At 42.3% G+C, this 11,472-nt stretch overlaps 1 protein-coding gene across 2 annotated transcripts in view; it reads right to left on the reverse strand.

The window, feature by feature from the left end:
• FNIP2 (folliculin interacting protein 2) overlaps positions 1-4,307 on the reverse strand; it is a 132,725-nt gene extending 128,418 nt beyond the window's left edge. For both annotated transcript variants that reach the window (XM_030312830.1, XM_030312826.1), the window contains exon 1: positions 4,156-4,307. In XM_030312830.1, the coding sequence (XP_030168690.1) occupies positions 4,156-4,268 (113 nt within the window). In that variant the 5' untranslated portion in view covers positions 4,269-4,307. The remainder of the gene's footprint in view (positions 1-4,155) is intronic.
• Positions 4,308-11,472: the final 7,165 nt, after the last annotated feature.

Here is an 11,472-nt window from a genome sequence, read left to right on the forward strand (position 1 = left end):
GAACAATATGGATTAGTACTAACTAGGCCATTTGGCCTTAGATATTCAGGACTGGAGGGGAGAAAAAATGGAGTCTACTTCTAGCATTTTATAGCTAGCTACCAAACAGCTGAAATGCCTCCACTCATTCCTCATGTCCCAGGTGATATATAAGCTTACTCACTTCATCTAACGGGTCCAAAATAAAATATTTTGACAACCTATGAGCTTTTCACCTCTCTGTTGCATATATATTTTAGGTGAAGACTGGTCTACTAATTTAAGAGACATTGAAAAAAAAAAAAAAAACACAAACTTTAAAATAAAACCTCAAACCTGAACCAGATATGCAAGTCAATGGGCATACAGGCATACCTTGGCTTTTAAAATTTCCTATATGAACATGCTGATCTCAAATCCAAGGTGACCAGGAACCCAATTTTATTCCTGACTTGAACCTCTAGACATATCACCTCTTTTTGTTCTACTTTAACTTTCTAGAACAAAGAGTTGTTCAAATAAATATTTATGTACCAACTAATTCAAAGTGAAAGCTTTCTGAAGACCAGCAAATAGAGGATACTCTCAAATTTCAAGACCATAATGGAACTTTATAACTTTAAATAGAGCTTACACTTCACAGATACCATAATCATATATTGTTCCTAACTACTTCTCCCAAACATGGAAATTCAATCTCTTTTGATTTCTTTTGTTTTCCTAGAAGTCTCTTTCCTCAAAGCTATGAAAGGGCTTTTGTTGATATCCCAAATAAAATACATTTAAGAAGGAACCTTGACTGTGATGATTCCCTTTTTATTTTATTTTATTTTATTTTTTTTAACGTTTATTTATTTTTGGGACAGAGAGAGACAGAGCATGAACGGGGGAGGGGCAGAGAGAGAGGGAGACATAGAATCGGAAACAGGCTCCAGACTCCGAGCCATCAGCCCAGAGCCCGACGCGGGGCTCGAACTCACGGACCGCGAGATCGTGACCTGAGCCAAAGTCGGACGCCCAACCGACTGAGCCACCCAGGCGCCCCAATGATTCCCTTTTTAGATGGAATGCCAGAAAACATGAAGATCTGAAAACGACCTATGATATTAGCTACTCAGATTGGACAGAAAATTTCCTCTTTCATCAACTATAGTGAGTGAAAACCAGGGGGTGAGAGAACAGTAAGAAACCCAGGGAAGTGACTAGGAGGTGCACAAGAGTAAACAGAGTAACATGAAGGGCAAACTTGACAAAAGGCAGAACTTCAGAGAATTGGAGAAAAGTTTAAAATAACTAGTGAAAGTCGATGACAGAAAGAGAAAAGATATAAAAAGGCTTCCACTGGGGCGCCTGGGTGGCTCAGTTGGTTAAGCTTCCAATTTCAGCTCAGGTCATGATCTCGCGGTTCACGAGTTTGAGTCCTTGTTGGCCTCTGTGCTGACAGCTCAGCGCCTGGAGCCTGCTTCGGATTCTGTGTCTCCCTCTCTCTCTGCCCCTCCCCTGCTCACGCTCTCTCTCTTTTTCTCAAAAATTAAAATTAAAATTAAAAAAAAGGCTTCCACAAACTCTAAAACAAACAACAAATTAATTAATAAATACAGTTTTGGATCTTAATTTTACTTAGGCTTTTCTCCAAAATATGTAATAAAAGCTATAAAACTGCCCAAAAAGTCTACCGGATTCCTCAGCAGAATTTCATCCTCAAGATTTACAAGTTACATACTGTATTTAAATGCCCTGAAAAATAAATTCATGTTAGGAATACTAGATTTTTAACCTGAGGGTTTTAGCTTAACTTCTCAAAATCTATTCATATATAAAGTGGATTCCTAAGGGCAGCTAATCCCCTGTATAAGGAAGGCACCCACTTCCCCAAAAAGCACATGCCAGCTCCTATTTCGTAAAATGTGAATAAAATGAAGCACAAGGCAAGAAAAGGAAATTTTCTAGGAGACTTTTCCCAGGAGGGTTATACTACAGGAAATTTTCTAGGAGACTTTTCCCAGGAGGGCTATACTGCATCTCAGAGTTACACTAGGTGGAGAGAGCAGGAGGAAAGACTTGCTTGGGTGTCCTTTGTTGATCTGATGTGCGCTGGTTGATTTGTCCCCACCTTCCTGAGTCTGTACAGACATCTGCTGGTTCACTTCTTTTTCCATGATGACCCCTGGCAGGGACACTGCTAAAGGGCCTCATCAAGTGAAACGTTCAGCTGAGAGCTCCAATTCTCCCTACCTATCTCAAAACTCTACCTCAAAAACTTGTAGAAAATCCTAACGAGGTCAAGAAAAAAAAAAAGTCTTTGGCATACTTTTGTGTTCTTCATTATACACCAATGGGACATCAGAACACTATACTGAAAATGTTCCCACAAAGTGGGAATCAATTTCCCTAATATGGCCAGGCCCTAAATATAGCCACAATTTTTTTGTTCAAAATACACTCAATTAAACTTGTGGCTGGAGGAAATGGCGGTGGGCAACTGGGCAGAGAGCACAGGAAACAGTGACAGTGTAACCCCACTATCTCCACCAACATTAAAATGGCTTTAAATGTCCTTGACAAGGGCTGCCAAAGTAAAGACACTGGTAACACACATGCCCTTTTCTCTCCGGGCTTTGTTCCCTTAGTCGAGTCTGGGTTACTTGCAGGGAAGAGAAGAAATTCCATACCCTGGGTCTGAAGTAATTCTACCATTCTGAGAAGGGACACGACATCAGTAGTACTCAAAGTGGTGAACGGAACGGGATTCCCTACTCAGATTATAAGGATTCAGTCGGCCTAAAGGAAACAGGAGAATTTAACTAGGGTAGTTTAAAGTCCTCACGATTTACCTTCCAAATAACACCACACCCACACACACTTCACGAACACAAAATACTGGTATGTAATACTCACAAAACTGCAGCGAGGAGCTATGTTTTTAAATGAACGGAATTCAAGAAAAGCAAACTCTAGAATACAAAACCTAATCCAAAATTTACTCGGAAGTTTCACTTCAAACTCTTAAAAGGTCTATTAATACTGGTTCTGAACTTGTTTAATAATAAACTGCTTCTGCAAGACATTCTGGCCAAAAAGCGGTAGCAGCGTGTCACCATTGGAAGTGGATACTCGATTTAAAAACTTGCTGGATAAAACTGGTATAGGTACATGAATAAACTTCCCAACATAAGTGTGCTGAAAGGCAACACCGGGCATTTTAAGTCATCTTCTAAAAGTTAGCTCTCGAACGCAGAATTAACGCAGACATTTTAAAAAGTGGATTCTGGGGTCAAACTGCTTGGGTCAAAATGCAGGCTCTGCCGCTGTACTGTGGTGAATCCCGGACACGCTGCTGAAGTTCTCCCGACTTTAAGTCTCCTCATCTGTAAAATGGGAGTTAAAATAGCACCTACCTCACAGGGTTGTTAAAAAAAAAATAAATAAATGAAAGAAATCACCATAAAGCATTTAAGATGGTAAGCGCTCAATAAATACTGTCAATTCTTAGTCAAAGGTGTGTGTTCACAAGGTCGGATCTATTAAATACGTGCATCAGCACTGTTAAATTAAAACCTCAGCCATTTCATAAAAGCATTTTACTCCCTCTTTCCATACATCAGGCGGCATCAACCTTCGAAAAGATGTGCAAATTACACACTTTCATTCATCCGTTTGAGAGCTTGTCACACACAACAAGAAGGAAGGAAGATGCCTTTTTCGTGACTGTTGCTCCTTCATAACTTCAAAATACTGTCACGTACACAATGGGTTGGAGCTGCCCTCAAAATGACAGCACACAGCTTTGCAGCGCCCGCAGAGGCGTCCAGGCGGCTCTGCCGGGAAGGGGTTCACCCCAATTCAGGGCGAATCTCCCGTCTGCACAGCCAAGCAAGCGCACGCCTGGGAATCCCAAGGAACACAAGAGAACTCTCTGCAAGGAGGAAGGGACCCTGAGTAGCGGGGAAAGAGAGGGAGGGAGGAAGTGGAGGAAGGGAGGAAAGGACCCTCCCGGTCACAGAGGTTTCGGAGCCACACTCGGATCAGGCGCGTCCACGATGACAAGCCCGGGACCCGGTGCCGGCGCTGGGCTGCGACGTCCCGGGCGGCCCACTCCCTTCTCCTTCCCTCCCCTGGCTGGTACCGAAGCCAACTCCGGTCCCGCTCCAGCCTCGCCTCGCGGCGCCCCCTCACCTAAACGCGGGTCCTTCCTTGGGAGCCCTGCCCTGGGCAGACGCCGACGCCGAGCTGCCGCCGCTGCCGCTGCCCTTTTTGTTAAAGAGCTTCTGGAGCAGGGTCGGGGCCATGATGCTGCCGCCGCCGCTGCAGCTCCGGCCGTGGCGCTCGGGGGGCCGGCAGCTCAGCGCGCAGCCGGGGGCGGCGGCCGCGGCGGCGGGGCCATCGCGGCGGCGGCGGCGCGGCCGCCCAGCCTTGTGGGAGCGCGGGGCCGCTGCGGCTGAGTAACTCTGCTCGGCGTCGGGGCCGCCGGAGGCCGGTCATATGACTGAGCCGGCCCGCCGCCGCCGCCGCCTCGCGCGCTGACAGTTATCTCCTGCGGGAGGAGCCCGCAGCCCCACGGCGGCGGCGGCAGCGGCGGCGCGGGAGGAGCGCGGCCGCCCAGGCGGCGGCCATTGGCCGGGCGGCCGCCCGCCCCGGGCTCACGTAACCCCGGTGGGAGGCGAGGCCCGGATCTGGCGGCCCTGTGCTCCCAGCACGCGGGGAGCGGAGGCGGGGCGGTCGCGGCGCTTAAAGGGGCCCAGGAGGCGGGGGCGGTCGCCGCGCGGCCGGGGTGGGCTGCGGGAGGGACGCGGCTCCGCGAGCGGCGCGTGGGGCTGGAGGTGGCTGCATTCTTTCGAAAGCGAGAGAGCGGCTGGGCCGATCTTTGTTCTTTTGAGACAAAGCCCCTGAACTTGGGTCCTGGCTTTGTGCAGGTGCAAGGGCTCGTTTATAGAAACCCCATGGCGCTGGAAAGGGTTTAAGACGTGAGGTTGCTGTTTCACAGGACTGATTCGAATGTCACAACACCCAAGATATTGGCATGTTTCTACCATATCGATTAGATCTCTCCGTCTTTTTTTTTTTTTTTTTGATTTTTAATTTAAACTCCTTAGTTGTTCAATCTTTAGCATCTTGGGTCACTATACCGTAGTTATATAAAAAGTTGCTTGTGAAATTAAAAAACACATGGAATTCACCACATAGATTTAGAAAATTAAGAGAAGCTATTTTATAACAAGAGAATGCTTTCCTAGTACATATTTAACCATCAAGGCACATAATAATCTGATAGCAACAACGGATAGATGTTATTTGATTTGGAGAAGGGAGGGGTATTTGACTTGGCTTTCCTATCCAGTCCCACCCAATCTCGGTGAGAACTTTAGTCTCTGGTGCAGAACTCTCCCAACAGGCTGTGGTGGTGAAGGAACGTGCCTGACTCAAAGCAGCTTCTTAATCTGCCTTATAGCGTTAGATCTTCAGTTTTTCTGATGAGGAGTCATAGAGATAAAAGTAAGATTCCAACCCTGCCTCTCCTAGCTTCTTCATGAACAGTGAACGGTGACTCACCTGGATTCCCTTAGACTTGTTCAAAGAAGAACTCTTGGAAACTCAAAAAAAGCAAATGTATTTCCGTGGATATAAGTAATCAAAAATACCTCTTCTGGCTCTTGTAGTAAACTAGCTGTAAATAATGATGTGCTGAAATTTCACAAAGGTAAGGGAAAGATGGTAGAAATTGAAACTCAGTCACGTTTTCCTTTCAGATCTCTACTATTAAAATGGTGGATTAAGTGTTCTTGCCAGTAAGCAATCCTTGTTTTGCACAATGGAGTGTATACAGAACCCTGATTTGCAACTTTGGTATTTCTCTCTGTTTACTGGGAGCATCTACCTCATGAGACCACTAGTATTGGTTAGTATCCTATATAGCAGATACTGGCTTCATCTATTGTGACTTTATTAAGACACGGCCCCACGTCATATTATCGGGGGAACTTCACCACCCTCCCTTACCCTGTCCTTGCTCAGAAAATGTCCTTTATTCCCCAAACTGAAGTGCATACTGTTGATAGCCTACAACTTTTGTAACTGCACGTTAAAGAGGAATTTGGCATGATGTCCCTTGTTCCTCACCTCCAAGGACTAGTTTAATTCCAGCCCAGTCCAAATGTGCAGCATCACCCAAAAGAGGCAATTTAAAAATCAGCCTGCCCCAGACATCACCCTCAATTTTGATCCTCACTGGGCAACTATAAAGGGAGTATGTGCATCTCAAACTATTAAGGACCAACTTCAGTTAGGAGAGAAAAAAAAGGAACTAAAATGCTTCCCTTCTCCCCCTTTTCTCACTTTGCTTCCTTTCAACACACATTCTTCCTCATTCTGGTTCTGGCCACACCTCTTGCTCTGAATTCTAAAAGCAAGCAAAAATCCTAACCAGCAAAATTTGGGGAGCTAGCTCTAGACAGCTCTCCTATCCCAGTTTCATTATTTCTCTTCTTGTCTTTTCAAGGCCTCTTCAAAACCTCATCTTTTGCCTGTCATGCACTGGTCACTGCCTCCTCCCTGAAGCTTGTCCCACTCCCAGTCTCCAGCACAGTTGTGTGGCTTGTCTCCTGATTCCATACATCTAATTCACTTTATACCCTCACTCCCTCTTAGAAAATCTATCAGCTGGCTGCTCCTGTATGCAGCTGTCAAGAGGAGGAAGTAAAACAATATCCTGAATTCTTGGGAGATGTTAGAGTAACACTTAAGATGGAAAAGGGGGAATTGTAAAAGAGCTGATTTACTTATTCTGTTCTGAGTCCTGGTGACAGTTCTCTCCAGTTAATGCGTGTTCTGGAAGTTCCTTTAGGAGTTTCAATTGTACAGTTAGACTGCCTGGTACACTGTAGCCTACCTAATATCTGTTACCCCTTCCTCCCAACGCAACCCCAGTTTTGTTCAGGTGTCCATCCCTCCCCCAGGCCAGCGTGCCTCAGGGTAAACGGACATTATCCCCAAACTCTGTCTAAGTGATCTAAGGGTAATCTCATTGCTTTTGCAAGGTGTTGGTTCAGGAATGAGCGCTTGAGGCCATTCTAGCCAAGAAGGAAAGGAGCCAGAGGAAAGTGATCCTGGAGAATGTTTTCCCGGTCTTAATAGAGAACTATAAGGAGAGATGTGGGTTGTTGTTGTTTTCTCCCTGTGTATGTTGTGTGTTTACATGTAATGCTACCGATCTTGCTACCGGCCTGGGCATGAAACCAGTTCTGGAGATGGCAGAGCACAGAGGTGGAAGCAAGCTGTGTCCTTAATACATTGTTGATCCATAATACCTCTACCCTGAGCTGACCTTCCCCATTTGATGAGATGATATTTCTGTTATCTGAAGCCAAAAACAGTCTGTAAGAGAGGGTCCTGTTTTGTGTCCTCTATTGCTTGTTACATGAAACAAATAAACCCCTGCTTCTTTAACCCTCAGTACACCAATCATCACCAATGGATCTGCTTTTTACTTCATATTTTTAAGTCATTTTGCAAGTCACTTATAAGAAGCAAGAATAAAGGAATAGTAAAACAATTTTAAATGTTTAATAAGAATTTAAACATAGTAAATTCAAATTTTTATTCTATATTTTCCTGCAATTAAAGGAAAATTACCCTAAATGGGCCATGTCCTTTATTATTATTTTTTAAAGTAATCCCTATGCCCATGGAACTCAAACAACACTGAGATCAAGGCTCAACATGCTCCACTGACTCAGCCAGCCAGGTGCCCCAGGCCATATCCTTTAAATACAACTATTGATCAGTCAACATAACATATTGAACCAGGAACACAATCATCTCATAAATACTGACTCCAGATTAAGAATACATCTCAGATGCACCAGCTTATTATTACTTTTGCTTCTTCTTGCACTTGAATCAACAAAAACACTTCTGAAATTTTTGATGGCTTGCAATTGTATTGAAGATAGCCATCTTCTTTACTTCTTGGCTGTGAAACATTTTCATTTTTAGATTTATAAACAACATTAGAACTAGCAACTCAAACACATTGGACTCCTTAAACTTATACAATATATGTCAATTATATCTCAATAAAACTAAAGGAAAAAAGAATTAGCAATTCAATGCATTTTTCCTCTCTACATCTTGATTTCCTTCCAATCACCTTTGCATATACATTGCCTTTAGCAGTTGTTGACTTGCAAACTATATCAAGTATATATGATGCAAAACATCAAAAAAGATGACAGAATACATCATGTCTTTTTTGGATGGCTCAAGTCCTTGTTGCAAAATAACGAATAATGAAGTCATTCCTGTGGAATGGTTAAGAATACCATATTTCCTTTTTATCTTTAAAAATATATTGTGGAGGGGCTTCTGGGTGGCTCAATTGGGTAAGCTTCCAACTTCGGCTCAGGTCATGATCTTGCAGTTTGTGAGTTTGAGCCCCATGTCGGGCTCTGTGCTGACAGCTCGTAGCCCAGACAGAGCCTGCTTCGGATTCTGTGTCTCCCTCTCTCTCTGTCCCTTCCCCATTTGATCTCTCTCTCTCTCTCTTTCTCAAAAGTAAATAAATAGATATTTAAAAAATAAATAAAAATATATCGTGGAATTATCAGTTCTTGAGTTTGAGAAAATTTAGGATACCATTATCTAAAGACTCATCATCTAGGGGTACCTGGCTGGCTCAGTCGGTAGAGCATGCAACCGTTAATCTCAGAGTTGTAAGTTCGAACACCACATTGGGTGCAGAGATTACTTAAAAGACAAAAACAAAAACAAAATCTTTAAAAAAATAAAGACTGATCATCTGGTATTTCACTTGTATATGATAGATTTCACTGTCATCATTAAAGTCTAGAGTGCTTTTGTTTATCTTTTTGCAATTATTTTCTGATTTTTATAATATATTTGAAGTATTTTCCTCTATCAATTTCTTTTCTTTGGCATTATGGGGAAAAATGAAATTTTTGAATTCTCATCAGTGATTAATAAAAGCTTTAATAAAAAACTACAAAGATAATGTCTCCAGATTTTTTTTATACCTTCTTAAGAGATTATGTAGTGCTTTGGACAATACAATAAGATAATAGTAGGATGATGTAATAGTGATGATTTATTTTACCATTGAATCAACCTTCTAGGCAATTCCAAATTGTTTTCTTATTATTTTTGTCTTCTCTAGCATAGTTGGGAATAGTTGTTGAGTAATGTTGAAATAATTCCTGGATGATGTTATAGCAAAATGTTTAAAGGTAAAGAAAATTAAGATCAGTGGGATCCCATAAATTATGAAAGGGTTCAGTGGACCCATATGGTAATTGCAAGCTAGACTGTTTTTAAAGTACACTTACTTTTTGTTCTTTGGAAAAAACAGGAGTTTAAGAAAGAAGGTCATGAAATACCCATTCTTATAAATAGTTAGAACCTCTCAGAAAAGAAACTCAAACTCTAAAATTGGATCCAACTGACTCTGATGTTGCAAGGGTTAATCCACTGTAAATTGATTCTCTGGTATTTACCGCAGAACTCAATCCACTTGATAATCTCACTATAGCAATCAATGACCTCCATGGTGCAGAAATCAAGGGACGTTTTTCCTGTCTTCTTTGCAATAAATACAATTGACCACTTTCTCCCTTTTTGAAACCTTCATTTTTGGTACCATAGACCTCTTGTAGTTTTAAACTACCTGACTAGTTACTCCCTCAGTCTCCTCAGGAGAGTCCTCCTCTCCCTATCCTTTAAAATATGAAACTCTTAGGGCACCTGGGTGGTTCAGTCGGGTAAGCGGCCGACTTCAGCTCACGTCATGATTTTGCAGTCCGTGAGTTCGAGCCCCGCATCGGGCTCTGTGCTGACAATTCAGAACCTGAAGCCTGTTTCAGATTCTGTGTCTCCCTCTCTCTGACCCTCCCCCGTTCATGCTCTGTCTCTCTCTGTCTCAAAAATAAATAAACGTTAAAAAAAAATTTAAATTTGAAACTCTTCAAGGCTTCTCTTCTTCTCTGTCTTCTATTCTTTTCATGCATACTTTTCTTCTTCCTAGATAAACTCATCCATTCCTGTGACTTTAAATGCCATCTATATATAGATAATACCTAACCATTTACCTCTGATCCTAACCTCCATTCTAGATCTTGATAACCAGCTATTTGATGTGTCCAATGGATAACTTACAAGCATCCCACATTGAACTCCCAATTATTTTTTTTTCCAAATCCTGTGTCTCTTGCCTTCTTCTTCTTTACACATAAATTTGCTTTCACACATTTGTTTACAACAGAAACCTAGAAAGCATTCTTAACCTTTTGCTTTCTCTCATCATCCAAAATATTTCTCACATCCATTTCTCTCCTTGTCCATTACCACCCTAGTCCAAGTCACCATTATCTCCTGTCTCCAAGAGTTGTAATTGGTTACTTTCTTGCCCCATCTCCAATCTATTCTACATGCAATAGGGATCATTTAAAAATATGAATTGTTTCTAGGTGCCTGTCTGGCTTGATTGATAGAGCATGTGACTCTTGATCTTGGGGTTGTGACTTCAAGCCCCACAATGGGCATGGAGCCTACTTAAAAAAAAAAAAGAAAAAAATTTTAAATATTTATTTATTTGAGAGGGGGATGGGCAGAGAGAGAGGGAGACACAGAATCTGAGGCAGGCTCCAGGCTCTGAGCCGTCAGCACAGAGCCTAACATGGGGCTTGAACCCACGAATCATGAGATCATGACCTGAGCCGAAGTTGGACACCCAACCAACTGAGCCACCCACATGCCCCCTTCATGGAGCCTACTTTAGTATATATATGCACATTGTTTATTGTCACTTCTTTGATTAAAACTTTTTAGTGGCTTCGCATTGCACTTAGTAAAATCCAAAATTCTTCACGTGGCCTTCCACTTTATTAGGTCTCTCCCTCTCTCTCCAAATTCATCTCACATCACCCTCTCACTCACTTGCTATCCTCTAGCCACACTAATGTTCTTTTATTTCTTTTATTTCTTTACCAGGCCTGCTCTGCCAGGACTGCTCCCTCCTCCAGCTCACAACTCTGTCTGAAATTTTCTCCCATACACTCATTCACACTCAATACACTGATCCACAATGCATAAAATTTGGAAGATGTATAAAAATACAAAGATGAATATAATACTGTGTCCATATATAGATAGAAACGGCTACAAGTAGGGGCACTAGCCTGGCTCAGTCAGTGGAGCACGCAACTCTTGGTCATAGGGATGTGAGTTTGAGCCTCATGTTGAGGGTAGAGGTTACTTTAAAAAATTAATAAATGTAGGATCTCTTAAAAAAAAAAGAAATAGCTACAGTTAACATGTTTATGACCTTTCTTCCTTCCTATCTTTTTTCTTTCTTTCTTTCTTTCTTTCTTCCTTTCTTTCTTATTCATTTTTTTGTTTGACAGGGATTTTTAATTTTAGGTTCTGATGATTCCCTGCCTTAGGTCAAAAGTTCAATAAACATCATAGTTTGTTTTTCTTAAATCA

This window comes from Lynx canadensis, chromosome B1, assembly GCF_007474595.2.
Source record: "Lynx canadensis isolate LIC74 chromosome B1, mLynCan4.pri.v2, whole genome shotgun sequence".
Lineage (NCBI taxonomy): Eukaryota > Metazoa > Chordata > Mammalia > Carnivora > Felidae > Lynx > Lynx canadensis.